Genomic DNA, 20,531 nt, shown 5'->3' with positions numbered 1-20,531 from the left:
AAATCTGTTCCCCAGGGTACAGAGCAACCATAAAAAAGAAATGAAAATTAATAAATTCAAAGTATTTACAGCAGATGGAGCTATGCATTTTGCTTTGATCATGTGTTATATGATATTCCAAGATAAAGTGTGGTTTGCCAAGGACTGTGGTAAGCCAGTGGTACTGTCTCACCAAGGAATGGAGTTAGTCACAGAAAGCATCTCACAAATTGTGCAATTAGCTCTCCTGGAAATAATCCTTGTAGCATCAGTAGAAATAGCAACTCAAGAAAAGATTACCGCCAAATATTGGTGTTGTCATGGAGAGCACAGCTCAAGTCAAAGGCTTTGCTCTCTGCACTCACCAGTTTGAAGGTTCTCCTGCTCCTGCTGGCTTTTGTTTAGTAAGTGGGAAAAATTAGCCCTGAAGAGAGGATGAAGGTTTCAGTTTACACTACCAACAAGAATATGTGTGATGGCCACAGGTGATCCCTGGGAGGTCTGGGCTCCTGCACAAGCCAAGTGCATACTCACTGTGTGGAGGGCTCCTTATCTGAAATGAACCCTGTGCTTGTCTTTGTTGCTGCCAAAATCCAGATGGATCCAGTGTGTTTCCAACACTCCATGTGCATCATCTTCAAGCTACAGTAATTGTGATTACAGAGCAGGGATAAGGGAGATTATTTTTGAGTTTCTGTCAGAATTACTTTTATCCCAGAGTAGTTAAAAGAAAATCAGTCCAACGGTTCCTGTCTTACTATGTTTGAATTTGAACTAAAGTTTGGATCTCATACCATTGTAAAAGTTTACTTTGCTTCCACACACACTTGCACCCTCCCCAGTGCATTTGCAAATTCCACTAACCACAGTGTCAGTAGCAAAAAAAAAAAAACAAACCAAAAACAAACAAACAATAAAACCCACCAAACACCAACAAACAAAAAAAACCCCCAAAAACAAAACAAAAAAACCAAAGCGTACTTAGAAATTTTAAAGTTTTGGTAATGAAAAGTGGTAGATGCCCTGTCCTTGGAAACATTTGGCCAGACTGGACAGGTCTCTGAGCAGCCTGTTTTGATGGAGGTGCTCATGGCAGAGCAGGTAGACTGGGTAACATTTAAAAGTCTCTTCCAGCCCAAACTGTTCTATGACTCTGGAAATCTAGATTGCTAACAGGACTGGACCCAAATATCCCAAATTCTTAACAGAAGCATGAATATTCTTTTGCTTTGTACACTTGGGTTTGGGGGAGGGTGGTTCAATAGGCGGGTACAACTACTGCAGGAGTGGTTAGAAGCACTTTGAAAACGTGAGATGATTTGATTTTTGTGGAAGGATTAGAGGAACATTTACAAGTCCTAAAGCGTGATACCCATTAACCCTTTAGAGAGGAAGCATTCCTATATCTTTCCCATATTCCATTTCCTTTCAGTGTGTTTATCTAATTTAGATATATTTTTCAGGACACACATCATGGGGCTGATTCTGCTGTATTCCAACTCTATTGTACTATATTTTCTTTTTCTCAAGTACTCCAAAGGGAGTTAAGGTGTAGGGGGAGGTACATAGTAAATATGAAATGGTGCTGCAGCTAGTAATTTACTAATCCCCAAATCTAAAAATATATATAGAAACAGCCCAGATAAATAAATTGTAAGAATAATAAACAATTAAGCACAACTGTTTCTGTAAGCTTTCCCATGGCTTCCCTTTATAAGGCCATTTTCTATGCATTAATAAATTAGTAATTCTTCCCCTTTATAAACAATTTAAATCCATTTGTTTGTTGACCAGAAAAAAGTTTAGATTCTTCCTCCAAAATGAAAAGTCGCTTTTTGGGCAAATGGGAAACAATGCACTTTATGAGTTTGCAGTCTTTACTGAGGTCTTCTCTCCTAGAGTTTCTGGGCTTGAAAATGTATAATAGATAAAAAATAATACATATAGTAGATACAATATATAACTATTAATAAATTGAACAATTAGAATCCACAAGACAAACCCACAGGTAACAGATTAGATACAGGAAGCCTGTCCATTTATTTCAAAATTGGAGATTCTGTAAAATAAATTGGAGCTATTCACTAGTAAATACTATTCTTATAACAGCATTACAGTTTCTAAAAACATTTTGTTTACCAGCTATACAGAAGAATTTAGTTCTGTCTCACAAAAATTAGCTTTGATCAACTAGTGCAAACATCCAATACAAGCCCCTGACAGAAAGTATTCAGAAGAAATGTATTTGATAGTACATGAAAATGCATTTCCTTCAGTATATCTGGACACCACTCAAATCCTCCCAGCATTTGTTCTCATTTTTAAAAAAATCATCATTCCTCATTTCACTTGCCAAAGAGAAACATGTATTTTAAATATTACATTCCTTACTTACAAATTATTTATTTAGGATGCAGTCCCTCATTAACTCTTTAGCCATCTAGCACTTTAAACTAGAGAATTTAACAAGAAAGGTAAAACAGTTTATTCAGCTTTTTACACAGCGGTATACAATAGCACAAGGTGGTATGCCTACTAAAATGTTTTGTTCAAGACAAAAGTACAAATTGAATTTTTCATTACAGTAAAAATACTTATTTGACTTGTGTAACTTATTTGGCATTAAAATGTGACTCCATTGTTTCTCTCAAGAACTCAGCAGCATATACATTGAAAGTTACTTGATTCACATCAGACCACTCATTTTGAAATAAACAAGAGTGATTTTCTGTTACAGTTTTAATAATGGCCATGGACCAAGGACCCCCCTGTACAAACTACAGCAAATCTATTATGTGAATCAAAGAGATTCCAGGAAGGCCCAATGAAATTAAGGAAACTGGGGAATAAGACATTACCTGGTCTTTACACAGCAGTGATGACCAGGAACTAGCCTTTCTTGGAATGATAGGGTTATAGTATCTCTTACTAAGATAAAATAATTTTTATTGGTCCTTCTAACCTCTTCATGGAGAAAAAGAAATTAAAAAAAAAGAAAATATTAATCACTCAGGAGCCAATTTTATGTTCCAGAGACACAAACTTAAGACATTTCCCCCCACTATGGAGAGAAATTGCATGGGTCTCATTTTCCAGTATCAGCAGTAGCAGCTGCTTGGAAAGGAATTGTCAAAAGCGCCACTAAGGTGGGAGGAGGTTTTCCATGTCTTACATTTAGTGGAGGAAAGAAATACTTTGATGTTCTACAATTTCAGTTAAGATAACCCTGAAGTGACTATGGCACTTGCAAAAATAAGGATTAATTTTTCACCCTTTGTGAGCTCTGGAGTTGTGTGAAGCAATGGACAGAGCAAGCGAGCTACTCCACAAAGAACATGACTTTTCCATATCATTGAATGCACATGCATCCCATCCTCCTGCATGAATGGCTTCATGGTCTTGGGCTGGAATGGGAGAGGACAAGCCACACTGTGTGTCCTGTTTATATACAAACCTGGAATGGGAACAATGGTAAATTGGGGCAGCTGTAAATTAGTGTTATCAGTGGTGTGCCAGGGGAAGTTATTTACTTGACAAAAACTTGCACAATGCAGAAATACAAAGGATTTTGTGGTTTTTACCTCCATTCAGATCTGCTACCTATTAGCTCAATGGAAACAGCAGGCAACCTATTGTCAGGGTATGAGCTTTCAGCTGTAGCAGTTTGGGAACTTCCATGGCCATACCCCAGCCTGAAACCTCACCCTTGCTTTCCAGTTATTTGTTCCCTGCTGCTGTTCGCTTAATTGAAGACAGAAGTAGATGTTAACTCCCTCTCTTTGGAGGGTTGATTCTGCAGAATTTAGGCAAACAAACGCTCTGTGTAACATGGAGGTAACTGAAGTGAGTGGTGCATGGTTGGTGTACATTGGATTTGCATGGGCATTGCATAGGCTCCAGTGACTTCCTGGCCTATGTGTCTGATGTTGATTTAAGTGCCCCCAGGGCCAGATCTTGTAGTGTGTGCTTAGCACACAGATGTGTTGCACTGACTTCCACAGAAGTAGAGGAACTGAACACATCTCTGGATGTATTCATGTTTGTGCTTGGCAAGAAGGGACTCCCAAGTATTTAAAGCTAGCATAAGTGATAATGCACAATTATAATTATTATTGTGTTAGATGGCTGAATGTGATACCACACACACTGGCCAAGTGAATCTTCTAAAGCTCAAATTCTTTGAGGATTAGTGCAGAGAACCCTAAAAACCCCTACTGGGTACAGCATGGTACCCTTTTAAAGTCAGTGGAGCTCTACTTGAATAAAGAAGTTACAGTCATACTGAACAGGAGTAAACTGGGAGTGTCCAGAAAATGTATGGGATTTAAGTGTGTTTAGGCGCCAAATATCAACATGTAGAAATTTCAGCCTCGGGAAGTTTTAATGGAAGAAAGTAGCTCAATCACTCAGTATATTTTGCAACTTTAGCTGAAAGTTTAACATCACAAAATGACATATTGCTATGCAGCTTTAAGAATCACACAAATGTATTCAGTTATTTCCTCTGCTTTTCAGATCTGCTGTTCATTAAAAGCTCTTCTCCTGTTTGCAGTTTCCAGTTTTCAAATAGATGACACAACCAATGCATAGCTTAATGTTCATTCTCATGAGTCATAATTAATAAATAATCGTATCACATACATAGAATTTTACAGGTACTCTTAAAATGGTTTTACAATTCTATTAAATATATAGATAAAATAATCACTGCTATATAAAAAAATCATTTTAAAACAGCTGAACTCTCAAGCTTTGCATAAAATTCTGTAGACACATTCATTACAATCTAGAAACTCAATAAAAATACATTTTAGAGCTCAATCTCTCAAAAATATTCATGGCGTTGAAAATTGATTGTCGTTTTTTACTGTAGTCTGTGTTTGCCCTGCAAATTTCCTGATGCACTGATAATTTCCTACAATTTGGCAAAAGCTATATTCTGGTCAGTTTGTAGATTATGTGACTGTTTAACTCACTTCTTCAACTCTAAGTCATCTGCCCCATAAATGTTTAGTGGGGCTCTGTCTTTAATGGTGTATCTTTCCTTGCACTTTCTATAAAATCATGATGAAACACTTTGCAGTTATGACTACAATGACATTGAACCATCCTATTACAGTCTTTAATGCTGCTTCTGTGAACACCAAACATCCTTTATCCAGTGATCCTCAAGGCACTTCCTGACACTTACACTTCACAATGCCCTGCTACCCACATTTGCTCAAAACCAGCATGTTTTAGAAAAAGAGTCTTAACAGATCAGTACCTCTGTGTATCTGAATTCAGCTGCCAAATCAATATACCATGTGTGGTCAGTTCAAGCTTAGCATTTTTCAACCCAGGCAAAAGTTCAGCAAAAACTTCTGTATTCAGACAGTGCACATATCTATTGGAAAATGGGCAGACAATGATTGCCCACCAGGGTTTAAACCCTCCACTATCACCAGCCAGCCCTCTGGGCAGCAAGTTAAAATAGGCTTTGCCATAGTAAACGTTTCATAACCAGGCTTTTAGGCAATAGCTCAGAGTAGACCACAAACCCCAAAACCAAGCAGTGTTTTCAGAACAGGGCCCTTGCATTAAGGAACTGGATCTTGTGCTGTGGAAGAAGAGATGCAGGCTCACGAGTCAGTTTAACTGGGGGAAGCTGCTGCTTATGCAGATGTCAGTCTTTACAGTTCGAGGTAAAAGCAAAACTCTTAAAGAATTCAGTTTTTTAATGCACAATTGATCAGTGTAATCACTCTTAGTGCTTCACCCTGGGTCTTCTCACCCATGGAATGGCTGGGTAAGGTACACTGCTTCTGTTATAGCACACCCACAACAAAACAAACCCCAAAATTGAAAGCAATGTAATACCAAGTATCATGGAATGACTTAGTTATTTTTTTTTCTTCTGTTTTGGATGGAAGAAGCAATCTCTGTCTCTCAATGGGATAGGCTGGAAAATGTCCCTCAATTGAGGGACATTGGTGAAGATGACCAATACAACTGTGGGATGCTGTTTGACATTTAAACTGCTCATTGCAATGTATCAGTCACTCTTCATCAGTGACAAGTAACAAAGAAAACCTTGGGTTTTCTCCTTCTTGGACAAAAGTACTGTGTAATGACATTTCTGGCATCACCACATTCCTGGTCACCTTTCCATTCTTCATGGATGTCACTTGCTTAGCTAAGACATCCAAAGAGTTCCTCATCCTGATTCATTTTCTTAGGAGGAAGGAAAGAAGAGGGGAGCATACTTGATTGAACTTTGATAGCTGTAAAGCCCTATAAAGAGACTGCAATCCAACTCCAAATAGCCTCTGCTGCAGATTAATAAACATGGAAGAAGATACAAAGAGTCAGAAAATGTTATCATAAACCAAAGAAGCCTATGAAGAGTGGAACATAATGAAAAGCTGCCAACATTTTGCTCCGAAGTAGTGTAGTACACTGCTGCTTGCAGCTATTAAATAGATGTCATACCCCAGCTTGGTATTCTTGGTTTTCAGGATAAGCATAAAATGTTTCTTGTACTAAGTTTTATTCTTTCAGAGGAGAAAGCACTAACCCTTCAACTGTCTATTTTAGTCTACTTCCAGAAGGCACCTTCAAAAATTCTTATATAGGTTTTGTTTTGGAAGAAGGTATCACTGTCTTCTACAACAAGCACAAACAGGTTCATTGATCACAAAATCAGCTGACTCAAAATCTTGACTGCTTTCCTGAACAAGACGAAAGAAATATTTTTTTTTACTTAAGCTGATTTAAACCAAATTAATTTGGGACATTTGCATCTCTTTCTCAAGAACAATGGATCTTATTTCTAGGTTCATGGGGTGAATCCAGCTCTAGTCAACAGTGGCAGGACAGAATAGGAAAGATTTCAGCTTTGTTAAAAGGTGTTAAGAATTTTATCTTCAATGTTTAAGATCTCCTGTCATTCCTTACATCTATTGAATTCCAACTGCAGCTCAGGAGAAAAATCTCAGGGGGACAAAAAGCTTATGAAGAAGAATGAAGTGTGACGAATGGGTAGCATTGCCCCAGCAGATAACATGATTACAAACAGGTTTTAAATACCTGCAAATAAATTGCTGAATATTTTGATGCATCTTGATCCAGGTGCAATTAGTTCATCTGAAAATTTAGCCAGGGCAGGGATACACCTTATGCTACCACAAAATATGTAAAACTTACAGCCATTATTTAATTTTCACTTAGAGTAAAATTTTAAACCCCTTCATTTTAGGAAGCATATTGCAGTCAGCCTTCTGAACTTTCAGATGGAAGCAGCAATGTGATGTAGTCTCATAAAGCACACCATGAAACTAAAAATGTGCCAATGAGAAGTAGTGACTTCACTAAAAGTCACATGGAGAGAAGCTACTGCTATGAAATTGAAGACTTCTCTTTTGTCCTACAAAGCATGAATTACACCTTCTCTGGCAAAAATCCTATATGAAATATCCTAAAGTGATCACTGATGTGGACAAAAATTGCAAGAGGCAGAAGTAGCTCAACAGTGCCCATGGATAAGCTGCAGGAATCTCTTTAGTCGCACTAGGAAGTCAATACTCGTTGTCAGCATTTTTCTGTATTTAGTTTTACATCTATCATTTCTTTCTCAATTTAAATAGACACTTGAAAGGTATTTCTAATTCTTTTACCACACCCTAGTGCCTTAACAGTAGCCTCAGCAAAGCTGTTTACCTATTATTTTTTGTATATGCAAAAGAGAGAAATCTTTATGTGATTTGTTAATAAAAGCAGCAAAGAAATTGAAGTAAAAGCAGACTCAGAAGCACTGAGGTACTTTTAAAAAACTTTAGTTTCTGGCCTGAGATTTCCCATATAAAGTCTACTAAGAAGCAGCTAGCATGTATGTTCTTCACACTTCTTCATACCCAACTTTTTCCTGCAAATCAAACATACCAAATGGTGCAGGATAAAAATTACCTTAAATCCTAAAAAAATTCTAACTTCCCTACCCCAATAAACCCTCAACCTGATTTTGTTGCTCCACTGGATTTGCTGCTGGAACTGTAATTAGTTCCTGATGTGTGTTTCACTACCTATAACTCTGCTCTGCCCCCCACTCTTTGAAATGGAAAATGTGAAGAAGCATTTCTAGCCTTGCCCTTGCAGGTGGTCAGACCCCAAGGTAAGTCAACACCATCCCTCTTCCATAGCTGTCAGGCCCTACATAAGAAAGTGAAGCCAGCAGAATAATTTTTGAAGACTAGAGCTCTGAATTGTTCATACTTCTACTGATAATTATCTGGTTTTATTTAGCATCTTATAAAGCAAGGCACAAATGTACAAAATCGCATCTACTAAATCAGATAATTTTTATATATATTTACACAATTACCATAATATAAAACGTGCTTTGACACTGTCATAGCACAACAGTAGCGGAATTGAGAACAACCTGATAATAAACACAAATACCAGGTTCTGGATTTCTGTTTGTGCTTCACCTGAAGGAACATATTCATATGCAGATACACAAAGCAATCCAGCCACCATCCCTTTATTTTTCACACCTCACACAGATCAAACTTTGTTGCTAAGCAGCTGTGGAAGGAGTAAAAGGCAGTAGACCAGCACCCAAAAGAAAATTACAAAGTAGAATATCTCTGGCTGCTCAAAAATTGTTATCTCATGAGTTGGTGCCGGAGTCTCGCTTGCTTCCAAGTCCATTTTCTCCCTGAAAATAGGAGAGAATTCAGTAAGAGGCAAGGAAAGGAAGAAGAAACCTTCAGTTAATAATTACTGTGAAGATCAGGGGGTGGTCTAAAGGACAGAAGTTTAATGAACCTTTTCAGTCTAGTCACCTGGAGGGCCCCAGCTAGACTAGGAGGGGCATGCTGGGCTTTAGCAGTGTGTTCCTTCCAGAGTCAACAATGTAAGAATCAATCTTCTGAAAACTCAGAAAAATTCTCAGGTAGTTTAAGTAAGTGCCACTACAGCACAGTCCTCTGATGCAAGGAGATTTCCACCAGTCAAGAAGATGCCCTTTTATTTCCAGAACAGTAAACATAGCACTGGGCAACACATCTCACACTTCCACAGTTTTGCTTATACACTGGGTATGACTTGATATACTTTCCCCAAATCATCTACTTTCAGAGCCCCTCGTGCTAAGCACTAGAATATTAAACAGATAAAGCCCAAGGCTTCCAACCAAGAAACCAGCTATCAGTTGAGGGTTTGCAGAACAACTCCAAAATTTCAACTTCAAAAATTTCCAGCTGTGGTTCATAAGGGCAAAGGCTGATGGATTTTGCCAGCACCACTGTGCTCTTACAAAGACAAGGAAAGGTCTTTTTTAAAAAGGCACAGTCATTTTATAATTTTCTAGTACTGCAAGAAAAACACTTCAGTAAACTGTTTTTAATCTACTTTTGGAGAAAAATGGTTTTTCTGCTTGGGGCCTCCTACTGGATATATACCTGAGCATTACACAAAATATCAGCAAATTGTTCAACTGATACAACTGTAACAGCTATTTGTGTAATTTTTTTAACAGAGAGAGAGAGAGGCCAAGGATCCTGATAATATTTTGTGTGCTTTCTGCATCTAAATATAACAGCCATTTTACCTAGAAGTTGTGGGAGGTACTATTCAGTATCAGCTAAGAGGCAAAACCTAAAGTGATCCTTGTTTCTTAAAGATATTTAGACCCTAATACCAAAGGGATGCATGTGTTCATGACCAATCACCCTAAGTCTAAACTAAGCACACATACAAATTACCAAAACTACAGATGCTCCAACAGAGGCCAGTCCTCCACTGAAGAAATTGACTTTCCCTGGCACTGATCTCACTAAACATTGTTTTGACAGTCTTCCAAACCTGGAAAGACTCATCACTGCCAGAGGGCCTAATATTTGAAGCTGTTCCACTCTTCTCTCAGTCTGAAATATCCACCATGTGAGGAAAATGCTCAGAATCTTGCTGAGACAGCTGAATCTTTCAAGTCAATCAAAAGCATTTCAGTCAAGGGACAGACTGAGCAATAAGGAAATTTTGTGTCTTACACCTATGTGAAATGTGGTCTCTGAGCCATTACAGAAGACAGTTGCTACCATTGTAATTAATTTCCAGCTCCTTTTGTATCACTGCTAGTAGTACCTAGGAGTTATGGCTTCCTTGTAAAGTCAGTCTGAATCAGAAACACTCACCCAATGATTAATGGATTTTCATCCATATCTGTCATCTTCTGCTCGTTTACACCATAGGTTTCCTTAAACAAATCACAAACAGATCAGACAACCAAACTCAGCATCTCACAAAGGTGGTAACTGTGTATTTTATGCAAATTGCATCTAATGTTTCCTCAAATAAAATGAAAGTGTGCTTATAAACATGTTTTCCATCAGCAGATCCAGCACTGCAGTCTGGTGCACACACAGAAAAGGAAAAAAGTTGTGAAATAAGATTTTTTTGCTTTCAACTGCTTTCATTAGTTGAATAAAATTCCCCTTGTTCATATGTGTTTCTAGTAGCTCTGACAGTACTGCAAAACTAAAGGATCTGTGTGAAACCTCCCTTTCACTGAACACTTGCAGCAGCATTTCTTTAAAAACTCCAAGATGGTCAGAATTTTATTTTTGTGTTGAAAAAAGGCCATATTCCTGTCCTTGCTCAGCATGCCCAGATTGCTGATGCTGTCCCTTCCTTTTAGCTTTAAAAATAAAAATCCAGACTTCTGCTGTATTGTGTGCTCTCAAGAAATTCTTTTAGGGTTAGCTGCTGCTACTGATAATATAGTACACTGCTACTGTGAGGAAAAGGGACAGAGCCCAGTTTTTCAGAAACTGCTCTTCAGGAGATACCCAGCATTTTTGCAGTGTTGAGACCAAGGCCTCAACATTATACAGAGAATACAAAAACTAAAAGAAACTGGAGCAGCAAACAAAAGCAGCTTCAAACAGGCGAAATGTTGCAGCTATACAGGTATATAGATGAAGTAAGATTTAAATTTACAACAGATTTACCTGTAGTATTAGGTACTCCTTTGTGAATTTGCTTAAGGTTCAGTAAAGTTTAGTATGTTTTTAGGAGAGTTCAGTAAAACTTTGCAACTATGCCTGGTTTTAGCACTAAAATTATTAGAAGCCACAAGACTTTGATACAGTTAGAGGCCTTTTTACAGTGTGTGAACTTCTGGAGTTTGAGAGAACCAGAGAAACAGCAATAAATAAATGTCCACACTTACCTCCTCAGAAGCATTACGAGAAAACCTTTTTCGGAGATGAAAGTTGGTATCACTGTCACTGCTTCTGTATGTAAAAGCAAAGTTTTTAAATTCATAAAGTTAAGTTTAAAAGAGACACTGCAAATGGATGTGACAGGTTTAAGCTACATAAAACCACAAACATGCATTGCTGCATGTATTAGAATATGGACTGGAATTTATGAGTAACATGAAAAAAATGGCTTTGGGAAAATCTGACCCACAATAAAAAATTCATATTCTCAAAAAGGAATCCTTTCTAAAATATTGTATCTGAGAGCATTTTTGCACCTTTGACATCACTGACATTTAACTGAGAGTATACACAAGTTTTATGGCCATTGATATATAAAATTGGACTGACAGGGAACAGTAAGCTTGAAGGGGACAAGGGGTTTTTCTAAGCAAACTCTCAAATTCATTAGAGTGCTCCAGTGAAAAGCATCAACAAATTACAGTTCATGTCCCATAGATAGATTACCTAAGAATAAATTAGAACATAAGAAAAACCAGAAGTAAATGAAGCAAAATTAGCTGAGTGTCTCTGTACAGGGTCTGCCTGGGCTGCAGATAAATTCCCTAGAGCAGTGGGCTGGGACTGGGCAAGAGGCTTGAAGAGGACCCAACCAGGAGAGCTGACCCAAACTGACCAAAGGGCAGTGAGACCCACACACACACTTGTTCTTATATCTGTCTTCTGAAGCAACCACTACAACACTCTGCTTCCCAGGAAGTGGCTGGACACTGCCATGCTGATGGGAAGTAGAGACTAAATAAAATTTTTTTTAGTCTTCTTCTAATTTTCTTCTACACGTGGCCTTTGTCTTTTCATTAAAATGCCTTTACTTTGAACCATGAGTTCTTCATCTTATTTTCTCTCCAACACCTCATTTACTTGTTCATAACCAGAAAAAACCATCCAACAAGTATCTACTGAAATCAGTCAGTGTCATGCTTCCACATAGTGTCACAATGCACATGGACTATTTCATCGACAGTACAAAATACTCTCTCTGTTAGGAAAGCAATAATAACACTTCCATGTTCAAAATGCATTGGGCTTCCACTTGGGTTTTGTGTGGCAAAGTTTGTATCACAGTCAAATCAAGTCCCACTGAATTACTCAACATATTTAAGAGAAACACAGGAAGAAGCCAATGAATCCCAATACTTCTTCCTAAAACAAGACTACAAAAAACAGCCAATGGACAGGGCAATTTCAAAAGACCAGTAAAGTGTATTTGAGACAAAGTTAATGTGAAATACCTGGTAAATTCTTGGAATTCAGCATTTTCTTCCAGGTCATCTTGTGATAGACTAGTAGTGGCAACATCTGAGATCTGCAAATCTTCTTCAATCATATTTTCCTCTTCCTCGTCTGTATTACTATTTTCTTCTGGTGTCTTTATGGCTATTGGTAAATCCTCTAGATGTTCTACTATGGCCTGTTGAAATGAGGAAATGTTTTGCTTTAGACAACATGACTGATTCCCCACCCTTCTAAATATCTTAGTGGTGCAGCCTACTTAAGACACTCAATTGCAGATAGTATGAGACTGAAAGTCTCACTAAAGAAAATAAAAAAGAAATTAATTTCTTGAAAATCTTTAGTGATACATGGAATCATCAGTTCAGCATACATACACACAGTTGGAAAGTCAGATCTTTCTATTAAGAAGTCATGACATGACATGGCTCTTTGAAGCAATCCACTAGACTTGTTAAAATCTACCCCCAATTAGTCCTTCAAGTTAACAGCAAACTGACTTCATTACTTTAGTCAGAGTCAGGACAAAAACATGTTCAAGCAATTTGTCTAAGCAACATGTAGAGCAGCATTAAATGGACATTCATTCCTGAAAAATGCTGTCAAAAATTACTGCTGGAAAACACGTAAGGCACTTCAAACTGGTGTCTGCAAGAGATGCAGGAGCAAACTGCCTAAACCAAATACCCCCAAAGCACCCATTTCTTTCTCCTCCTCCAGTGCAGAGAAGCCTTCATTTCATCCATCTAACATAGCCTACTCAAATTGTTTTTCTAAGTTTTTGTAGGCAAACTTACTTTGATTGAGATAAAATTATCATTGCCTGTATCCTTTCTTTAGAAGCAATATTAATTTCTGTTAATCTCATAGCAGATTATTAGAAATACCCTGTCTGATAATCTGTTATGCCTAAGAATTTTACAGAAACCTCTATTTTAAAACATAATAAAAAGGCACATTTTTCTGTACTTTAAGGTAATCTTTTATGCCTAGGGATTACAGAAGCCTCAAATTATTTTAAAACATAATATAAATTCACATTTCTGCAGTACCATTAGTATTAAAACTTATTTTCTCTTTTACAGTCATATCTTCTCAGGGATCTGCAATTCCATTCATTCCAGTAGGGGGCTGTGGCAAACAGTGTAATGGAACAGGAAACTAGGTACATATTAAGTATTTCTCCCAGACATTGCAAAATGAAAGCAAATGAAAACCACTGGGATCTGATGCTAAGTCCACATATATACATAAAGAAATGCTGGTAATAAAATAAAATACCTCAGGATGTTGTGGAATAGTGGAATCTTCATGGTCAGCGGCCTTATTGGCATCTTCTTCTATTTCTAACTCATCTACCAGTAATGGCACTTCTTTTTCATCCGAAGAGTTTGCGTGACTGCTTGTTTTTGTAGTTTCCTCCTCGCTGTTCTCAGTATCTGTTTCTGATGGAGGGGTACGTAGCTTATTCTCCAAGTCTAGCTCTGGAGCCTCTTCCTTGTGGTCCTGTTCTGGTAAGTTCTCGTCATGTAAAACATCTGTTACTGTTTCAGAAGAAGCTTTTTCATTTCCTGTATCATAACCTTCGATACAAGGCTCGAGGTAAGCGTTCAGAACTGCTGATATGGGAACATTATAATGTGGATAATAAAAGAGATCATGGGGTATCACAGATACTTTTGAAGAACTGGATACCACTTCAGCTTCAACTTCATCACAGCTGTCCAGGTCCTCTGGAGTTTTAGGTATATCTGAGAGAGAGTCATCAGATGTTTCCTGCTGTGTAGATAGTTCTTGGCTTTTGAGATTAGAATCATTCAGTGAGCAAGTGTTTGTTTCTATTGTCTCAAGGCCAGGTGATTCCTCTGGATGTTCATCTTGTGGAAGTGTCTCTAGTTCCTTATTTAGAAGGTGGAGAATGTACTTCTGTGTATCTTCTTGTTTTGATGAATCTTCTGGTAAAATAATTGAAGACTGGGGTTTGCTGTCTTCAACTTTATTAATAGAATCATCTGTAAGTATACCAGAAGTCCAGGATAATGGACTCAAAGAAGAAGTATTGGCTGAAAGGCTCTTGGTTTCATTGTCATATTCAGTAGGGGTTTCCTTAGTTAATTCTTCAGAGTATTCTTCAAAAGAGTCGACAGAATTTTTCTGATCTGTCAGAACAGCTGGAGAAAGCTCATCATTTTGTTTCGGTGGATCATCAGAGATGCTCACTTCACCTGACATGAATTTATCATTTGGAACCTCCCAAGAGGAGTTGGATTCAAACCTGACAGGTCCTGTAATTTTCAGTGAGGTAGGCCTTTGAGGCTCCTCTTCAGATGCTTCCTGTACATCGCCTGACGCTTGACTCAGTTTCCCATTACAATTTTCAGAAATGGTTTCTGATGGGATTCTCTCAGGGATATCATGAATATGGACTTTTGGAGGAGCCGGATGACTCCTCTCATGATTAACAGTATACATGTTTTCTTCATTTTCACTTAAAATCAAGATTTTGCCTTCCTTCTCTGACGGTGTGTCTTTGATGTGGACATATGTGGACTCAATTGGAAGCTCCCTGTCAGGATCTGTAAAGTCTTCCTGTAAGTGATGATACACCATTAGAAGACAAATCCTAGCTCAGATACCATTTTACATTTCCCAAACACAATGGAAAGAATAAATACCTAGTCTTTCAGTCCATTACTTTCTGAATTGCCAATTAATAACTCACTTATTTTGAAAGTAGGAAAACTAATTTGGCAAGTCAAGTGTCTTGAACAGAGCTCAGTGTCAAGAAGGCAATTGTACAGGAAGATCAGAATGCAGACAAGCCTATTCCTCAATTGTTAATGTATTTATCTCTCCTCGCTGCACCTGTGGAGACAACTGACTTGGCTTTTTGACACAATCCCAAACCCTGGGAATAACATAAATCCAAAAACTCCAATAAATCCACTGTGAAATACATTGATATACCAGATTATTTCCTTCCAACAGACTCTATTAAAAGAAAGGTAGTTTTTAACTTTGTTCATAAAAATGTCAACAAGCTTTAATGTCAACCAATCTTATTACTCATCTAATCTAATAATAATTAGATTACTATAATAATTTTAATTCCAATTACTTTAGTAATGCCCACCAATTTTATCAACTACAAAATATATGCCAACTGTAACATTCAGTCAAGAAATGAGAGAAAATGCCTGCTTTTTCAAAAAGCCTTTGCCAGTTCTTGACACTGTCAACCCTTAGTTAATCCTCAATTCTTTATTTTTGCATCAAAGTCCTGGTCATTTAAACTGCAGTTTGTGTCATGCTTATAATGACTGCTTTTTACTGTTGTATTGACAAGATTCAGCTTTTGGGGTCTTGTGTCTCATATTTGCTAAATTCAGACTGATCATGGCCCTCAAACTTGAGAGGATAGAAGTAAAAATTAAATTCAAAGTCCAATGAATCATTATAGATAAAGGAATAAATTTTAGTCTTATTTAAAACCAATATAGCAAAGTAGTGGATTCCTATGAAACCAATTCTGACCTCTGAAAGTTACAATTGGATATAAATGTATAAAAGCACAATTCTACCTAAAGCATTTTAGTAATCACCAATGAAAGCCCATTCCACTGGATTTAACAAAAATGTGAAAAATTAAACCAGGTTTGTTGTTTATTTTAAATAGCTAAAAAGAAACCTAGAAAATAAATCTGACTTTATTACGTACACCAAGGCAAATTAAAGAAATGACATGACACAGCAGTAAACACATACCCCTTCCAGCTCCGGGAAGTGCTCCAGGAATTGTGCCACATATGTCACAATTGACTGTTCATCGGGGGACTCCACCATGATATCTGTGGAGACAGACGTGAGGGGCTTGAGCACACACAGCTTTGAAACGCTCTCGCAGAGGAACAGATTGTCAGACATTTATCCTGCCATTATGGGCACAGAAATAACAGCTACAAACACTTCTCTTTTTTCTGACAGATAAGAGAGATGCTCTTCACTGCTGATGGCACTTGACAGAGTTCTCAACATCCCATTCACATTCACTTTTTCCTATTTCCAAACACATACTGAACCCCGATCAGGGCTCCCTTTTCATTCACTTTTATACTGCCATTCATGCTGTTGTCAGTAGACAGTTGGCTGCTGTTGAGCGATAATATAGAGGTTTATTTTTAGCAGGATGGCCCAGTCTTCTACCAGGGTGATGAAAGTGCAATTGTGCTTTCAATCATGACATCAAGGCCTAGTGCCGGTCTCATAGAGTTCAGTAAAAAGAACAACAAGAAATCCATCTATATGTATTTTATATACACATGCACACTTAGCTTTACAGGTATAAATGCTTATGTGTATATATGCATGGCAAAGGGAAAACTGGGAGATGCAGATGCATTTGAATGGGTATCTCTCCATGTACCTGGTATAGGAGCCTCGTATCGCTCATCCTGGAGCGACATTTAGTCTGCAGCCTCGGTGTTACAGAACACTGCTAATGCACTGAGACACCCCTCAGCACAACAATTGATGCCCTCTATGAGTGCAGATGTCACAAAGCATCTAAGCAGGAACCAGGACCAGCTATAAACATAGCTAAACATAGGCATAGTGTGTACATAGCTAAAACCACAGTACGATCTTTGACCTCAAGGAGCGTACAAATGATGGAAGCATACAATTACAAATATGACTGGAAGCATACAATTACAAGCCACTGACCATTTTTATTTTTCTTCTTAAAAAGCTCAGCACACTGATCCCATCAGCAGCCTAATCACTGTGAGGTTTTTGGTATGTAACACAAGGCAATATTCATTAATTCAGTGTAGACTGAGTGTTACCCAAAAAAGCTGACGTGTTTACCTTCAGGTTCGAGGAGCCGAGGGACACCCAGTTTATTCTGTGCTATGCTGAAAGCATCCTCCAGGTTTTCTCGTGCTGATTTCTCCAGTGCATGCTTCATGTCTACCAAAGTACAATCTATGGCTTTTATGACAGCTAAGAAAGCAAGGCCACTCCTCCAACTACTTGTGAAGTCCTGGACTGCAACGCCATACCTAAACAGAATTACATCCATTTTACATGGGTGGTTTGTTACAAAATCCAAAGTAAAGGCATCATCATTTTCAGACTCCTGAAAGTTAAAACGTAAGGTTGCTGAGTAGCACTTGTCATTTTTGAGATACATTCAGAAAACACATGGGTTCACAAACTGAATTGCTGTGGCTAACAGCTGACACCAACCTGCTTGTAGGAAGTAGTTAGTGAAAACAAAGCCCTTAAGAATTCAGCAACCACATTTAACATTCACAAAACCAAATGTCTCTGTGATTCCTGTTTTTGTTGCTCTCCAACATTTTAATGCCATAGCTTGGGAAAAGTTCCAAGATTTAAATATTTAAACACATAAGCATAAATGATTCACATTCCTGTGTACTTGGCCTTCTATAGCAGAAAATCTGCCAAATGCAAATGGTGTCAGCATATGCATAAACCACAAGAGTGTTAGATGCCCAAAGTTTTGGAGGAAAAACAGCCATCAAACTTGCAATGGAATACAGCCCCAAAATAGAAAATTCTGCACAGATCATGAGATAACAGGATTACAATGATGCTATTATGTTTTAAATACTGCAGTTGCAAGAATAATTTTCTCTTATTAGATCTTTTCAATTTGCACTCTTTGACTGGGCTGAAAAGTCTGTGGCCTTCTCTTCTCAGGTCCTCACTTTCTTTGTTCCACCTATTAATAACCACATCAGCATTAATTTGGACTAAAACTGTACTTTCTCTATGGTCTGCACTGGCAGCAGTGAACTACAGGGGGCAAGTTTATCTGCTCAGCAAGCACCCTTAGCTTCACTGGAGATAACCAAGGGATGATGCAGTCCACAGGACCAAGTATTTAAGATGTAAATTTTTGTCTTCAACACTAGAAAATTTGTGTTCAAAGGCAAGATATAAATCCAGAGACAAAACAGCCAAATATTCAGCTAACCAACCTGTATAGGTAACTTTGACACATGCCCTCTTTAATAAAAACTCTCTGCCAGTCACTACTTCAAATAACAATACATGTAAAATACACCCCAAGCATTTGCATGAGCATGAGACATCTTACACTACAGATTTTTAACCTGTTAGTAACTCTGCCAAGACAAAGCATTTCTACACAAAATGCTTTGGTGAAAGAACCACTTTTTATTAAAGGAGAGAGAGATGTCTTGTGCACTGGAAATCCACTCAAATGTTACAAGTTCAGGAGAAGTGACTTAAGTTTCATCCCCTTCCCCTCTTTAATACTGGGGAAGGAGGGACTCTCGTAGGGGCTCTGTCCTTCAAGGCACTCTGCAGTACACAGAGAAGCTTCCTCTGGGCTACTGCTTAATTTAAAAGGCTGCTGATAAAGTCTTTCAGTACATTTATTTTTTCAGTTCTCTCCCTGCTTATACCTAACCTTTAATCAGCAAGAGATGTCAAAGAGACTGCATGAAAGCTGGGGTCTGGGGAGTAGAGAATGATCCTGTTTTAAACAGCACCAAGCAGGTTAGTGCAAGTTAACATTTAACACTCAAACTGTGGAGCCAGCAGCGGCCTTCAAGGTCAGATGGCTGCTGTGAACACATGGTCATAGTGAAACAACCCCCTCAGAGACACTGTGCTCCCCAAATTCAACAGCAGAAGAAGCCACAGCACATGGCAACACACCCATGGGGCAGGACAGAGAAAAGAGACTCAGCTTCAGAGGGGCAGGTGGCAAGACACTGTTTTGTTCAGGGTTTGTTAGCTTACTTTCTGGTTTTCCTCTGCACCCAGATTAGAAGGGCCCTGATGGCTCTCCGCTGGTCCTTCACTGTAATGGACATGTTTCTCTCCACGCTGGGAGTGCTGGGGGATGTGTCTGATTCTGGACCACTGGGCCCAGAGGACAGGCTGGAGGAGGAGGAGTTCCTGTTGAGGTTGCCTGTAAGCTCCTTAATCTGTAATAAAAGGTGAAATACACAGTGTTCTGCTTTATCACTGGCTGCATCGTGCCCTTGTTTTCATGCAAACTTTAAAGCCATAAAATTCAGCCATTGCTGAATTTTAAGTGATAATTATAAACCTGTTCATTTTAACTCTCAACTTGCATTTTACAAGCATGACAGCCAGCAGCAGCCCAGGCAACAGAAAGAGCAAGCTCCCAGCTCAGGCCAAACTGTGCAAATTAAACAAAATGCAAAGAAACATGTCCTTGAAAGAAAAGTTAGTTTAAATGAGTTGTTCTCTTCACAGGAATTACTTGAGTGAAGTATTTTTCATCGAGAAATGGTGACCTGCAGCAGCCCTCCTGTCCTTGACCAGCACTGACATTTGAGACTCTGCTGCTTTTGGGTCCCCCACCCCTGTGCCCTCTGCTGCCAGGGTGGCAGGTTCTGGTCACACCATCTTTGCCTGTGAGTCTGCCTGGCCAAACTCTTCTGTGCAGCACTGCTCACCCTCAGGAGCTCAGCCAGGGAGAGAGGCCCCAGTGCAACTTTGAGATCATGTTTTTAACCTTACAGCCATTTTTTAAATCAGACCAAGAGAATGAAAGGGCCTCACAGTCTCATGAGAGTTGCAGAACCCTCCCTCCATCTCTCTCTGTCCATTAGAATTTGGGATTGTCTAGAAGGTAATTTCCAAACTATGGGTAGGTTAGGGAGCAGTTTTAATCTCAGCCTGGGGATAAATCAATTTTCAGGCTCAAATACATGTTATCAGTTCCAGGTCCTTTGAGATCTTTCATATGACCATATATATCAGTTTGGAATTTTTGCTGTGTTGAGTAAGTCTCCAGAGAACAGTGATTCTAAATGGAATTTCCCACCACATTGGACCAAATCCAGTAAGGGTTATTGAAAATAAACTGTGACCTGGAACCATACCCAGGACATTGGTTCAGTTCCAGGGAATCTGGAACAGAACCCTGAGAAGGCACAGGAAAGAAGGGAAAGTAGTAATCTGAAGCTCTAATTCAGGTCCAAGTTAAATGAGGGTTTAAATTGTCTCCAATTTACATCAAAATAGGTC

The 20,531-nt window shown here is 38.5% G+C and overlaps 1 protein-coding gene across 2 annotated transcripts in view; it reads right to left on the bottom strand.

The window, feature by feature from the left end:
- Positions 1 to 1,995: 1,995 nt before the first annotated feature.
- Positions 1,996 to 20,531, bottom strand: part of CLMN (calmin) — a 76,041-nt gene continuing 57,505 nt past the window's right edge. Inside the window, exons 6-13 of one of the 2 annotated variants that reach the window (XM_064714019.1) lie at positions 19,272 to 19,459; positions 17,343 to 17,536; positions 16,242 to 16,324; positions 13,758 to 15,065; positions 12,476 to 12,654; positions 11,192 to 11,255; positions 10,155 to 10,216; positions 1,996 to 8,677 (exon numbers count right to left, since the gene is read on the bottom strand). In XM_064714019.1, coding sequence (XP_064570089.1) covers positions 8,524 to 8,677; positions 10,155 to 10,216; positions 11,192 to 11,255; positions 12,476 to 12,654; positions 13,758 to 15,065; positions 16,242 to 16,324; positions 17,343 to 17,536; positions 19,272 to 19,459 — 2,232 coding nt within the window. In that variant the 3' untranslated portion in view covers positions 1,996 to 8,523. The remainder of the gene's footprint in view (positions 8,678 to 10,154; positions 10,217 to 11,191; positions 11,256 to 12,475; positions 12,655 to 13,757; positions 15,066 to 16,241; positions 16,325 to 17,342; positions 17,537 to 19,271; positions 19,460 to 20,531) is intronic. The other variant, XM_064714020.1, reaches the window with a different exon arrangement.

Source organism: Zonotrichia leucophrys, chromosome 5, assembly GCF_028769735.1.
Source record: "Zonotrichia leucophrys gambelii isolate GWCS_2022_RI chromosome 5, RI_Zleu_2.0, whole genome shotgun sequence".
In the NCBI taxonomy this organism is placed as follows: domain Eukaryota; kingdom Metazoa; phylum Chordata; class Aves; order Passeriformes; family Passerellidae; genus Zonotrichia; species Zonotrichia leucophrys.
The sequence above is the reverse complement of the archived record's forward strand: the minus strand, read 5'-3'. Positions and strand labels throughout refer to the sequence as shown.